We start from the raw sequence: 14,968 nt of genomic DNA on the forward strand, positions 1-14,968 counted from the left end.
AGGGAGATACTATGAAACTGTGACTATCCTGTTTCCCATCAAACTTTCACTCCAGTAGTTTTAGCATCTATGGATAATTTTTGCCAAAATCAACCATTACTGTGTGCTGTAGAATTTGACACAGCATTGCTTTTTGATATTAACTCTTGTAAAATTTACCTCTTTTTAAAGGGTTTACAGCCATCTATGAAAGCATGGGATCCCTCAGGCAAGTGCTCGAAGCCAAGATGAAGCTGGACAAGGACCAGCTACAGAAGCAAATCCAACAGATGCAGAAGCCAGACGCTCCCATGTGAGGGGAGTTGAGACAAGGATCTCAGAGGTGGTTTTACCGGAGGGGCTAAGAGCTAGATGCTTCTGTAGCCAGGCTGTGGCTGCGTTCGGGATTGTTCTATTCATGGCGTGCATGTGCCAAGAGGTGTGTTTTCATGGGTCTAAATGTTTACCTTGAGTCTTGAAAACACTCTTTCTTTAAAAGTATTAAATACAGTTTTTACCGCTTTATTCCACTTCTCTAAATTCAATGGAATATTCCCCCCCTGGATTTTGAAAGGCTTTTATCCCCTTCATTTTATGAGTGAAAAGACTTAATTTTCCTTCAATGCTTGATGCTCTAGCCAAGACTTTACTATTTTGAAAAATGTCATGGTGATTTTTTAAATTAAGAAACTAACGAATTGTCACAGGAATGTATTGCTCCTCACCCTAAATCAAGAGAATGTCCTGATAGATTAGAATTCAACCTTTGAGTCCATATTTGGATTTTATTATTGTTATCTGTGCATTTCTTATATTGGTTATCTTCTTGTAAATCTTCTGTCTTTTGTAGGGGGAGGGGATTTAACATTTGGGAAAAAACCCACCATTTATGTAATGAAATAGTTTAAAAATTGATAACTGCCATATAGATTGCAAATTAAAATGGAAAATTAAGACAATTATCTAGATAATGCAAGGCACAATATCTACATCAACCACCTAGTTATACCAGGTTTTAATATTGAAAACTTTTTTCACTTATCCACAGCCTGTATAGTGATAGCCATATATTTAATAACAGAATGGTGGTTAATAGTCTGTTTATTGCACAATTAATTGTTCATTAATCATAATAGGATGTGAGAACTTTTCAGGCTATATAATCTCCTCTCTAAATGTTTTCAAAATTGGCACAGAGTGCTAAGGTTTATATGAACTTAATTTAACTGTAGACTTGTGCCTTGGTTTTCAATGCACTGTACCCTAGAAAAGTTTTGCAGACAAAGTAGAAGGCATGATAATACATCAATATGATGATGTAAAAATGGGATCCTATGTATTTTTTAAATGTTCTAAAAATTTTATCACTGTTAATCATTAATCATTCAGTATTATTAACGGAATAGAAATTCATACTTTTGTATGGACAGAGAATCAAATTGATATTGCATTTATAACACTGTCAAGAAACTTTCATTTTGAGCAACTTTGTGAAAATAGGTGTTTTATTTTCAGTCTCCATATTGGATCAGTCATTGAAAATTGGCACCAGTGCTGTTTATTCACCTGTGTATGTGAAAACTGACAGGAGACACACACCGTTCTAAAGTGTGAGGGTGCCCAGGAAAAAGAAAACAGGAATACTTTAAACATTTAAAAAAATTTTTTTTTGGTTTGCCAAGGACTCAGGAAGATTAAAGCATTTTCTATTTTTAGGATAAATTATAAATGGAATATCTAACTGGCTGTTACTGTTTACCCACATAAAATATGCTGCGAAAGTATATAATATTTTACCCTCAATGGCTTGACAAAAGTTTTTTTTAAAAATTTGGACCTGATAAGTCACATAAGGAATATGTCATCCAACACATATTTCCTTGTTTTGTCACGAACCTTTGCATCGCTGTATAGGAAGACTATTTCCATTTAACAATGAAAAAAAAAAAGGAATGCTCTTTTGCAATCAGAAAGTGAATTTCTTTTTGTGATAGAGTAACCGTGTCTAGTACAGTTCTCCACGTTTAAGCACAAGCCACGGCCCCTCCAGCGTCTCTCTCCTCTGGGGTCTCTGAGGAGGAAGAATCAGAACATGTGACACCTGGGAAGAGGGGGACAGAGGACACCAGCTGGACTCAGGTCGAGGGTGTGACTGAGCAGGTGATGCTTGTCTGTCCGCTGAATCGCTCAGGTGTTTCTGATGCTGCCAACCCCATGGCATGAGCTCCGGCGGGGTTCTCCACCCTGGCTACATGTTGCCATCGCCTGGGGAGTTCACAAAGCTGCTGATGCCGGGGCTGCCCCCCAGACCGATTAAGTCAGAACTCTGGGAGGTGGGACGCGGGCATCGGTACGTGTCAAGGGCTCCCGGTGATTCATGTGCCGTGAGGTTGTGAGCCACTGAGCTACAGCGTACTCTTATCACCAAAGTTTAAATGAGAATCTGCTTCCGTGTTCTTTCCTTTACCAGAAATTTGCAATAAAAAGAATAAAATTTCCAAATAAATGTGGTGTATGATTTTTAAATTTAAAGTCTTTTAGTGTAAGGCAAACATTTGATTAGGTACAATGCCATAGGAAATTCTCCTCTTACCTTCTTGTGGAAACCCTTTGGTGGTTGAAATAAAGTCTGCTCTAAGTCCTGGCAGCCCTGCCGGGAGCTGGGAAGTCACGAGGAGCTGCTCCATCTATGGCTCTCTGAGGCTGCGGGCGCCTGCTCCCCTCCAGAATCACGCCAGCTTTGGCAGTTTCTAGCATGCTGTGTGCTCCTGCTACGACCTTGGTGTGTGTTAACTCATTTCATTATAACAACAATGAGTTAAGTACTATTTGTTTCCCCATTTTACAGGTGAGAAAACTGAGTCACCTAAAGGTTAAGCAACTTGCCCCAAATCCTGCAGCTAGTAACTGGGAGCCATGATTCAGACCAGGCAGCCTACTTCCAATCCAAGCACCTAACCAGTCCATACCCTACCTCTAAAGATACATCCCTGCTTCCCACATAACTCTGACTTGCCAGGCTACCGACTCCAGCCCTGTCTGTACATGACCTGACAGTTCCCCTGAGTCCTTTTGCTTTTCTAATGCTCCAGTTCTAAATACCTAAGAGAAACAATCTTATTAGCCTTGCTTGGGTCGGGTGCTTTCCTCTGGTGTGTCAGTGGACAAGGGAGGGGGTCACTTGGTGCCACGGGACTGCAGGATCCCAGGCATTTCATCCTCTGTGCTTGGGCTGTCCTAGGTAGTGGACTGCAGCTCTGTGCACTGGGAGATGGAATATGCTGGGTGAGTGCAGAGCAGAAGGACAAAGATGGCTCCCTCTAAATTATGGTTATCTCACTAGCCTTTCAGCCTGAAGAAACCCACACACCACTCATGACGTCCTGGAAACTCCATAGTAACTATATGGAGTTTTCCTGTCACTGCACTCTTGCAGCTGTGTGACCTTGGGCAGTTCTCTTAACTTCTCTTAGTCTCAGTTTTCTCATCTGCAGAATGGAGATTATAAGAATTAAAAAGAGGGGGCTAGTTTATAGTTTTCAAAATGCTGAAATAGTTTATGCAATGTTGAGTATCAAGTGGTGAAAAATGGGGTGTGGGAGGGGAGATATTGGTGGTGTGACATAGAAAGCATATGGGGTCCATGTTTTGGTCCAAAGTGTCCCATTTTCTGCTGGGACCACGTATGGGAAGTGACTCTAACCTCTGAAGAAAGTGATATCCCAGCTTGAGACACAGAAGAGCAGTCGAGCCTGCATGAAGAGTTGAATAGACAAGGACCAGAAGGGAGACAGTCCCTGAATGTGTTGCAGGGCTAGGCAGATTCTCGAGCTAGGTAGTCTCATGACTGGAGAATCCTGGGATGAGGCGCATCCACTAGAGGGGCCTATGTTGAGAGAGTTGGGATGGGTGGGATCAGAGCTGGGGAAAGGACAAACTCCACATTGGGAGGAGTAAAGGCTGACATGGAGGCTGAGGGTGGGAGCCCAGAGTCCAAGTTGGGAAATGAGATCCAGAGCAGGTGGGGCTGGGCCTGAAAGGCTGGCTGGGATTCGAGACTTCTTTGTATAGACTGGACGAGTCAGTGTGTGGCTGGGCTAGGCTGACAAAAGGTGTGCATTGTGTGCAGACAATCATCAGCTCTGTGGTAGGGAAAAACTGGCAGGTGAATTCAGAATCCCACTAAATGTATAGAATTACACTTATGATAATGTGTAGTAGATTATATTTCTCATTGTGGGTTTTGAGTTCAATTAATTTCAAAACCTTTTTTTGTCATCCACATAAATCCAGAGTTAAAGGACTTTTCTAGGTATCTGTTTATATAGATAACTGCACTGCAGACCCATCTGACGATTAGCGTCAAGATTCTGGCTGTGGTAGGCAGTCTCGAAAATGTCTCCCAGTGATCCCCACCTCCTGGTATTCACCCCTTTGTGCAATCCCCTCCCCTGGAGCATGGGCTGGATTTATTAACGTGCTTCTCATGAATAGAAGATGGCAGAAGTGATGGCTAGTCACTTCTGAGATTAGGTTATAAAAGGACTGTGGCTTCCTTCTTGTTCTCTCTCTCTGTCTCTCTCTCTCTCTCATCACTTGTGCTTGGAGAGGCATGCTGTCATGCTGTAAGCAGCCTTATGGAGAGGGCCATGTGGTGTGGCAAGGAACTGAGGCCCTCAGTTCCAATAGCCTGAAATGAACTGACACTTTCCACAATCATGTGAGTGAACTAAGAAGTGAATCCCCCTACCCAAAGGAAATGAAAGCAGGAACTTGAATAGATAGTTGTACACCGATATTCATAGCAGCATTATTCACAAAGCCAAAAGGTGGAAGCAACCTGAGTGTCCACTGATGGAAGAATGGATAAGCAAAATGTGGTATATACATACAATGGAATACTATTCAGCCATAAAAAGGAAGGAATTCTGACACATACTACAGGATGGACATTATGTTAAGTGAAATAAGCCAATCACAAAAGGACAAATATTGTATGATTCCATTTGTATGATGTACCTAGAATAGTCAAATTCATAGAGGCAGAGAGCATGATAGTCGCTAGGGGCTGGGGGGTGAGGTGGGGAATGGGGAGTTAGTATCTAATGGGTACAGAGTTTCAGTTGGAGAAAATGAAAAAGTTCTGGAGATGGATGGTGGTGATGGTTGCACAACAATGTGAATGTACTTAATGCCACAGAACTGTACACTTAAACATGGTTACAATAGTAAAATTTTTGTATATCTTACCACAATAAAAAAACAAAACAAAGAAGAAGTAGATTCCCCAACCCCCCAGTCGAGCCTTCAGATGAGACTGCAGCCCTGGCAGCTTCACTACAACCTCATGAGAGACAATGAGCCAGAGACCCAGCTAAACCACACCCACATTTCTGGCCCACAGAAACTGTGAGAAGAAATTTGTGTTGTTTTAAGTCACTACATTTTGGGGTAATTTTTTTGTACACAGCAATAGATTAATATACTGGCACTGGGGAATCTTGACAGAATTATTTTATGGAAATTCTTATTTCTTGTACTATAAATTACATGCTCATGTATATAATCCCATTTAATACACTTTCTGAGCAGTAAGTGACCTTAAAAACATATTGAATGACATATACATTATCACCTTTAATCTTTGTAATTACCCCATTTGGTATGTACTGTTATTTCCATTTTGTGATGGAGCAGATGAAGGAAGGTCATATAGTCACATTTAATGGAGGAGCAGGGATTTGAGTCCATATCTATCTGTCTTCAAAGCCCAGGCTGCCATTTTGTTGCAAGATAAGCCAACGCCCAAGGCATAACGTGATGTGTTCAGTATCCCACAGCTGTTTGGAATCAGAATACAGTCTGGATCTGTGGTCTCAACCTGTCCCCAGCCCAGCAGCATCAGCATCACCTGGGAAGCTGTTAGAACTGTAACCACTCAGGCCCTCCCCAGACCTCCTGCATCAGACGCTCTGAGATGGGCTCTGCAACCTGCTTTCCCCAGTCCTGCAGATGATTCTAATGTAGGTTAAATTTGAGACTCGCAGATCTACAGCTGCACTGTAATGCAGTAGCCATGAGTCACATGTGGTCATTTTAATTTAAATATAAAGTAATCAGAATTAAATAAATTTAAAAATTCAGTTCCTCATTTGCACTAGCCACATTTCAAGTGCTCAATAGCCACACGTGGTTAGTGGCTAGGGTATTGTAAATGCAACTGTGAAACATTTCTATCCTCGCAGAAGGTTCTATTGGACAGCCCTGGTCTGGAGCAATAATTTCCTCACCCTTTCACCTGACAGCTCTGTCCACAACTCTGTACCTTCATCTGTCAGCCTGGAATGAGCTTTGGACCTGAGACTTTCCTACAGCCTCATCTCTACAATGTTATGTCAGTTGTCCCTATCAGAGATGATTTCCCAGATCTGTCTTTATAAGATTTTGTCTCATCTGCCAGTTCTGATCAGTAGATATTGCTGCCTGGAGCACTGTGCTGAGAAGGATCAGTTGGCTGGTGCCAGACTCGGAGGGAAGAGCTAAGATGTGTCAGTCAGGAGGGGGGACAGTGGCGGCTGCCTGTCTGCTGTGTCTGCCAGGTTTCCACCAGGACGTTGCAGGCACGTAGGATGTCTGGCAAGGGGTTGTGGTCCAGGGGACTCAAGTGATTCTGATGCTCCCTAGTGAGGGGGACCTGGCAGGCCTATGATTAGGCAAAGTGAAGCATTCAGCTTGGAAAATGTAAAGGGACACCAGAAACTCCGTAATTAAAATAAATAAAATATTAATGCAGTATTTTTAAGATCAAAATCAATGCAAAAAATGCATGATGAACAAAATATCAGACCTTAAATGAAGACCAGATCCAACCATGCCCCTTTGAAACTGAGGCAAAAAGAAAAATGTGTGCCCCTATATACATGTTTTATATAATTTTATTTAAATTTTTGACATTTTGTTGATCATGGATTTTTTTTGTTAATTTAGATTTTTAGAAATATTGCACTAAAATATTATTTATCTTGATGACAGGATTTTGGCTGCTCCCCTCCACATTTAGCATTTGAGGTGAGTGCTCACTCTAATCCCGGCGTGCCTGGATGCCTAGAAATTTGGAGCTAAGTTCAGTGCTCAGTTATTGTAATTAGCTTATCTCAGGCGTGTCTGATTGCTCTTCATGGTCTCTGCTCTGTTTGTACCCCTAATTGTTCTGCTTTGTTTAATTTTCAAACTTGTGACTCAATTCTTCTTGGAACTCGGTTGGGACACGAATAAAGCAAGGATCTGACTTCTCTTTGAGACACGGAGGGAGAGCGGCAGGGGAGCGGGGATGGAGGGCAGTGAGGATGTTTGCACGTTCCCATCTCCTGCTGTCGTCACGGAAGCGCGAGCTCTGCCGCCACACCTCGCCAGCCCTCTGTCCTTTGCTGCCCCCACGTGGAAGGAATAGAAACTCCTAGGGAATCTGTTTCAATAGGAGGAACCCAGACCAAGGAATGGTCAGTGGAAGGGCCCTTGGAGGTCAGTGAGTTCAACTCTCATTTCCTGGAACGAGCAACTGAGTACCAGAGACGCTAGAAGGGGGCTGTGCCGGTGAGTACGCGGGATAGTGTGACAGACAGGCTGTAACAGTAATAGCGAGTTAGCACCGACTCTGCACTGGCTGCGACATGGCAGTGCACAAAACAGACCAACATTTCTTGGAGTGTTAATTCTGGCGGGAGGTGGGGGTGGGGAGAGAAAATAACAAGCAAGTACGTACCACGTATGCCGGTTGATGGTAAGTGCTATGGAGGAAAATAAAGCAGGGGCAGAGCGTGGGGAGTGCCAGGAAGGGAGGTGCCAGTGGAAGCAGGACGGCCAGGGAAGGCCTTGCTGAGAAGCAGAGACCTGATGGAGGTGAGGGGGGAGCCAGGCAGACATCCGGGGGAAGAATTTACCTACCTCTTAATATGTTTATAAAATGAAGCGATTTACGGTTCAGGCATTCAGTGCCCACCTAGCGGCTAATTGTCGTCCTTCAGCTGCACGGTCAGGCAGGGCTTCCTGTTCTTATGATCTCTGGATGCCTCCCTGTCCCTTGTTGGCGTCTCGGTTTTCACACCCGGGATGACCAAGTCTCTGTATTAAATTCCCTGTCTGAGATATCCAGGGAGGTTTCTGTTTTCCTGACTGGACCCACACGGACATAATGCTGAAGGAGAGTCAATTGCGCCTGCGATGGTCACGCGGCTCCGCCACACCGCGTACCTGCTTTTCCGCCGGTGCTGTGTGGCTCTTTGGAACCTCCTGGCTTGTGTTCTCCAGTAAACCAACACCGCCTCTGCTGCCAGCTAACGGTGTGCCTCACGTTGTGCTGGGCACTGATTCCTATCTGCCCGGAAGTCCTGGACGGAGCCGTCCCTTTGCCCTTGCCTCAGGCTCCTGCTGGTCCATCAGCACCTCCCAGGCCCTCAGCCGGGCACCCTAGAATCTGCCCAAGAACTCACGTGTCCAACAGCTGGGGTGCTGCTGCCCAAAGCATGTTGGACAGGACGCATGCTGAGTTTCTTAAGACTTGAGCCTTCTCCACTCTCCCCACGATGTTCTCAGCTTCCTCAAACGTACCTGGGCATTGTTTTTTTGAATGATTTTTTTTGATGTCATAATAGTTTATAACATTGTGAAATTTTAGTTGTACGTTTGTTTGTCAGTTACCATAAAAATGCGTCCCTTAACCGCTTGTGCCCACCCCCCAACCACCTGGTAACCACCAAACTGTTCTCTCTGTCCCTGTGTTAGTTTATATTCCATGTATGAGTGAAATCATGCAGTGTTGGTCTTTCTCTGTCTGGCTTATTTCACTTAACATAATACCCTCCAGATCCATCCATGGTGTTGCAAATGGGACGATTTTGTCTTTTTTTATGGCTGAGTAGTATTCCATTGTATATATATACCACATCTTCGTTATCCAGTCATCAGTCAAGGGACACTTGGGTTGCTTCCACTTCTTGGCTGTAGTGAATAATGCTGCGATAAACATAGGGGTGCATAAGCCTCTTTGGATTGTTGATTTCAGGTTCTTTGGATAAGTAGACATTCTTATCCAAAGAATCCATAATGGACATTCCTCAAAAATGTTCATACTCTTTTCCATAGAGGCTGCACCAGCTTGCATTCCCACCAGCAGTGAGTTAGGGTTTCCTTTTCTCCACATCCTCTCCAACATTTGTTATTTTTTGTCTTGGTGATTATAGCCATTCTAACGGGTGTGAGGTGATATCTTAGTGTTGTTTTAATTTGCATTTCCCTGATGATTAGTGATGTTGAACATCTTTTCATGTGCCTATTGGCCATCTGTATATCTGTATATTCATATATCCTCTGCCCATTTTTTTATCAGGTTTTTTTGTGATTCAGTTGTGTGAGTTCTTTATATATTGTGGAGATTAACCCCTTGTCAGATATATGATTTGCAAATATTTTCTCCCGGCTGGTGGGTTGTCTATTCATTTTGATCCTGGTTTCATTTGCCTTGCAGAAGCTCTTTAATCCTGATGAAGTCCCACTTGTTTATTTTTTCTTTTGTTTTCCTTGTCCAAGTAGATATGGAAACATTGACCAATGTCAAAGAGTGTACTGCCTATATTTTCTTCCAGGAGTTTTATAGTTTCAGGTCTTGTCTTCAAGTCTTTGATCCATTTTGGATTAATTTTTGTGTATGGTGAAAGAAGATGGTCTACTTTCATTCTTTTGAGTGTGGTTGTCCAGTTTTCCCAGCACCATTTACTGAACAGACTTTCCTTTCTCCATTGTATGTTCTTAGCTCCTTTGTGGAAGATTAGCTGCCTGTAGATGTGTGGCTTTCAATTCTGTCCATTGATCTGTGTGTCTGTTTTTGTACAAGTACCATGCTGTTTTAATTATTATAGCTTTGTAGTATATTTTGAAGTCAGGGATTGTGATACCTCCTGCTTTGTTCTTTTTTCTCAGGATTGCTTTAGCTATTTGGGGTCTTTTGTTGCCCCATATGAATTTTAGTATTCTTTGTTCTATTTCTGTGAAGAATGTCATTGAAATTCTGATTGGAATTGCATTGAATCTGCAGATTACTTTAGGCAGTATGGACATTTTAATTATGTTTATTCTTCCAATCCATGTGTGTGGGATATCTTTCCATTTCTTTATGTCATCATCAATTTCTTTCAGTAATGTCTTATAGTTTTCATTGTATGGGTCTTTCTCCTCCTTCGTTACATTTATTTCTAGATGTTTTATTCTTTTTGTTGCGATTGTAAATGGGATTGTCTTCTTGAGTTTTCTTTCTATCGTTCGTTATTAGAGTATAGAAATACAACTGATTTTTGTAAGTTGATTTTGTACCCTGTAATTTTTCTGGAGTTGTCAATTATTTCTTTTCTTTTTTTTTGTGAGGAGGATCGGCCCTGAGCTAACATCTGCCAATCCTCCTCTTTTTGCTGAGGAAGACCGGCCCTGGGCCAACATCCATGCCCATCTTCTTTCACTTTATATGGGACTCTGCCACAGCATGGCTTGACACACGGTGCGTTGGTGCGCACCTGGATCCGAACCGGTGAACCCTGGGCAGCTGCAGCGGAGCGCGAGCACCTAACTGCTTGCGCCACCGGGCTGGCACCCGATTATTTCTAATAGTTGTCCAATGGATTATTTAGGGTTTTCTATGTATAAAATCATGTCGTCTACAAACAGCGAGAGTTTCACTTCTTCGTTGCCTATTTGGATTCCTTTTCCTTGCCTACTTACTCTGGCCAAAACCTCCAGTACAATGTTAAATAAGAGTGGCAAGAGTGGGCACCCTTATCTTGTTCCTGTTCTCAGAGGAATGGCTTTCAGTTTTTCCCCATTGAGTGTGATGTTGGCTGTGGGTTGTCATATATGGCCTTCATTATGTTGAGGTACTTTCCTTCTATACCCATTTTGTTGAGAGTTTTTATCGTAAATGGATGTTGGATCTTGTCAAATGCTTTCTCTGCATCTATTGAGATGATCATGTGGTTTTTATTCCTCATTTTGTTAATGTGGTGTATCACATTGATTGGTTTGCAGATGTTGAACCATCCCTGTGTCCCTGGTATAAATCCCACTTGATCATGGTGTATGATCTTTTTAATGTATTGCTGTATTCAGTTTGCTAATATTTTGATGAGGATTTTTGCATCTATGTTCATCAGCAATATTGGCCTATAGTTTTCCTTCTCTGTGTTATCCTTGTCTGGCTTTGGTATCAGGGTGATGTTGGCCTCATAGAATATGTTAGAAAGTGTTCCATCTTCCTCTATTTTTTGGAATAGTTTGAGAAAGATAGATATTAAATCTTCTTTGAATGTTTGGTAAAATTCTCCAGAGAAGCCATCTGGTCCTGGACTTTTATTACTTGGGAGGTTTTTGATTACTGTTTCAATCTCTTTACTTGTGACTGGTCTATTCAGATTCTCTATTTCTTCTTGGTTCAGTTTTGGGAGGTTGTATGAATCTAAGAATTTATCCATTTCTTCTAGATTGTCCAATTTGTTGGCATATGGTTTTTCACAGTATTCTCTTATAATCCTTTGTATTTCTGTGGTATTGGTTGTAATTTCTCCTCTTTCATTTCTAATTTTATTTATTCGAGCCTTCTCTCTTTTTTTCTTAGTGAGTCTGGCTAAGGGTTTGTCAATTTTTTTAATCTTCTCAAAGAGCCAGGTCTTTGTTTCATTGATCCTTTCTACAGTTTTTTTGGTTTCAATTTCATTTATTTCTGCTCTAATTTTTATTATTTCCCTCCTTCTGCTGACTTTGGCCTTTATTTGTTCTTCTTTTTCTAATTATGTTAGGTGTAGTTTAAGGTTGCTTATTTGGGATTTTTCTTGTTTGTTAAGGTGGGCCTGTATTGCTATGAATTTCCCTCTCGGGACCGCTTTTGCTGCATCCCATATGAGTTCGTATGGTGTATTTTCATTTTCATTTGTCTCCAGATATTTCTCCTTTAATTTCTTCAATGATTCATTGGTTGTTCAGTAGCATGTTGTTTAGTCTCCACATCTTTGTCACTTTCCCAGTTTTTTACTTGTAGTTGATTTCTAGTTTTATACCAGTATGATTGGAAAAGATGCTTGTTATGATTTCAATCTTCTTAAATTTATAGAGGCTTGTCTTGTTTCTCAACATATGGTCTATCCTTGAGAATGTTCCATGCACATTTGAGAAGAATGGTAATCTGCTGTGTTTGGATGGAGTGCTCTATGTATATCTGTTAAGTCCATGTTGTCTGGTTTTTCATTTAAATCCACTCTTTCCTTATTGACCTTCTGTCTGGGTGATCTATCCATTGATGTAAGTGGGGTGTTAAGATCCCCTACTATTATTGCACTGTTGTTAATATCTCCTTTTAGGTTTGTTAATAGTTGCTTTATGTACTTTGGTGCTCCTGTGTTGGGTGCATATATATTTATAAGTGATATGTTTTCTTATTGGAGTGTCCCTTTTATCATTATATACTGCCCTCTTTGTCTCTTATTACCGGTTTTATCTTGAAGTCTCCTTTGTCTGATATAAGTATGGCAACACCTGCTTTCTTTTGTTTTCCATTAGCTTAGAGTATCATCTTTCATCCATTCACTCTGAGCCTGTGTTTGTCTTTAGAGCTGAGATGTGTTTCCTGGAGGCAGCATATTGTTGGGTCTTGCTTTTTAAATCCTGCCTCTCTGTGTCTTTTGATTGGAGAATTCAATCCATTTACATTGAGAGTGATTATTGATATATGACGGCTTAATGTTGCTATTTTTTTGCTCATTTTCTGGTTCTTTTGCATTTCCTTTGTTTCTTGTCCCATGTGTTTTGGACCACCAATTCAGTTTGGTAGTTCTGTATGACGATTTTCTTACTTTTCTCTTTATTTATTGTATGTTCTAATTATTTGTTAGTGGTGACCATGAGGTTTGTATAAAAAAATCTCGTAGATGAGATAGTACATTTTCTGATGACCTCTTATTTCCTTTAGACTAAGTTGATTCCATCCCTTCCCTCTTCTCCTTCTAAGTTACTATTGTCACAACTTATTCCATCTTCTATTGTGAGTTTGTGTTTAAAGTGATGAGGTTATATTTATTTTTGGTGTTTTCCTTCCCTTAATCTTTGATGTTATAATTAAGTGTTTGCTAACCTATTCTGCTGGAGAGCTGCAATTTTTCTGATTTTGTATATCTATTTTTCTCCTCACGCCAAGATTTATATTTCCTTTCTCTTTTTTTATCAGTTATGAGGGCCTTCTTGAGCATTTCTTGTAGTGGGGGTCTTGTGACAATGAACTCCCTTAGCTTTTGCTTATCTGGGATAGTTATTATTTCTCCATCATATCTGAAGGATATTTTCACTAGATAGAGTATTCTTGGCTGAAAGGTTTTGTCTTTCAGAATTTTGAATATATCATTCCACTCTCTCATAGCTTGTAAAGTTTCTGCCGAGAGATCGGCTGAGAGCCTGATAGGAATTCCTTTGTACGTTATTTTTTTTGTCTTGCTGCCCTCAATATTTTTTCTCTGTCATTGACTTTTGCCAGCTTTACTACTATAGGCCTTGCAGAGGGTCTTTTCGTGTTGATATATTTAGGAGATCTATTGACTTCATTCACTTCTATTTCCAGCTCCTTTGCCAGGTTTGGTAAGTTCTCAGCTATTATTTCTTTGAACAAGCTCTCTGCTCCTTTTTCCCTCTCTTCTCCCTCTGGAATACCTATAATCCTTATGTTGCATTTCCTAATTGAGTCAGTTATTTCTCGGAGAATTTCTTCTTTCTTTTTAGTCTGAGTTCTCTCTCCTCCTCCATCTGGAGCACTTCTGCATTCCTATCCTCAATATTGCTAATTCTTTCCTCCATATTGTCAGCTCTATTCTTTAAAGATTCCAGATTTTTCTTTATCTCCTCCATTGTGTTTTTTATCTCCAACATTTCTGATTGGTTTTTCTTTATAGTTTCAATCTCTTTTGTGAAGAAGTTCTTGATTTCATTGAATTGTCTTTCTGTATTTTCTTGTAATTCGTTGAGCTTTTTTGATAGCTATTTTGAATTCTCTGTCGTTAGGTTATAAATTTCAGTGCCTTCAGGCTTGATTTCTGGGTGCTTGTCATTTTCCTTCTGGTCTGGAGGTTTAATATATTTTTGCATACTGCTTGAGGGAGTGGGCTTATTTTTCCTCATGCTGAAAATATCTGGTTGCAGCTTCCACCTGCTGCCACTGGGTAGGGGTCAAGAGCTGTGTATTCTAGGGGCCAGCCTGGTGGTGTAGTGGTTAAGTTCCTGCACTCCACTTTAGTGGCCCGAGATTCGCAGGTTCGGATCCTGGGTGTGGGCCTATGCACCACTCGTTAAACCATGCTGTGGCAGCGTCCCACATACAAAATAGAGAAGGATTGGCATGCATGTGAGCACAGGGCCAGTCTTCCTCAAGGAAAAAGAGGAAGATTGACACAGTGTTAGCTCAGGGCCAATCTTCCTCACCAAAGAAAACAGCTATGTATTCTGAACCCACTGCTGTCCATGGGCGCTCTGGCTGACCGGCTGTGCTGGTGTGCCGGGTGGGGGGAGGGGCTCTTTCTTTCACCTACCCGATCCTGGGGGCTTCTTGCTCTTCCCTCACTATCCGCTCTCCTGGGGTGCTAGCTTGATGAAGACACCCTGCAACAGTTCGGTCCCCTCTGTATGGGAATTTCCCACAGGCTGTGAGAGAACTTGGAGAGCGACAGTTTTCCCGTGGAGGGCCGCCCCTCCCCCCTCTCTTTCTGAGAGCCACGTGGTCCCGGTCGCCATACCTGGGCATTTGTAACAGTTTTTGCACGTCTTGGTTTCACCTCAGGAGGAAGGAAAGGGAGGACATGTCCATCAGTTTTCCTCCCTCCTCCTCACACTCCACTGGGGTGAAAGAGAGAGCTGGGGTTTCTATTTCTGCTTCCTCTCCAGAATGGCCTTCCATCCAGTCATATCCTCCTCA

General features: G+C 41.7%; 2 protein-coding genes across 3 annotated transcripts in view; both read left to right on the plus strand.

Annotated features, from left to right (window-relative positions):
- The window catches only part of FAM81A (family with sequence similarity 81 member A), a 66,296-nt gene extending 63,834 nt beyond the window's left edge, over nucleotides 1-2,462 (plus strand). For both annotated transcript variants that reach the window (XM_087429128.1, XM_004421638.3), the window contains one exon: nucleotides 172-2,462. In XM_087429128.1, coding sequence (XP_087285254.1) covers nucleotides 172-296 — 125 coding nt within the window. In that variant the 3' untranslated portion in view covers nucleotides 297-2,462. The remainder of the gene's footprint in view (nucleotides 1-171) is intronic.
- Nucleotides 2,463-7,494: 5,032 nt separating this feature from the next.
- The window catches only part of GCNT3 (glucosaminyl (N-acetyl) transferase 3, mucin type), an 82,495-nt gene continuing 75,021 nt past the window's right edge, over nucleotides 7,495-14,968 (plus strand). Inside the window, exon 1 of the mRNA XM_004421639.3 lies at nucleotides 7,495-7,572. The gene's annotated coding sequence lies outside the window, so the exon portion shown is untranslated. The remainder of the gene's footprint in view (nucleotides 7,573-14,968) is intronic.

The sequence above is a fragment of the Ceratotherium simum genome, chromosome 3 (assembly GCF_057802395.1).
Source record: "Ceratotherium simum simum isolate JZ-2026a chromosome 3, ASM5780239v1, whole genome shotgun sequence".
Taxonomy (NCBI): Eukaryota; Metazoa; Chordata; class Mammalia; order Perissodactyla; family Rhinocerotidae; genus Ceratotherium; species Ceratotherium simum.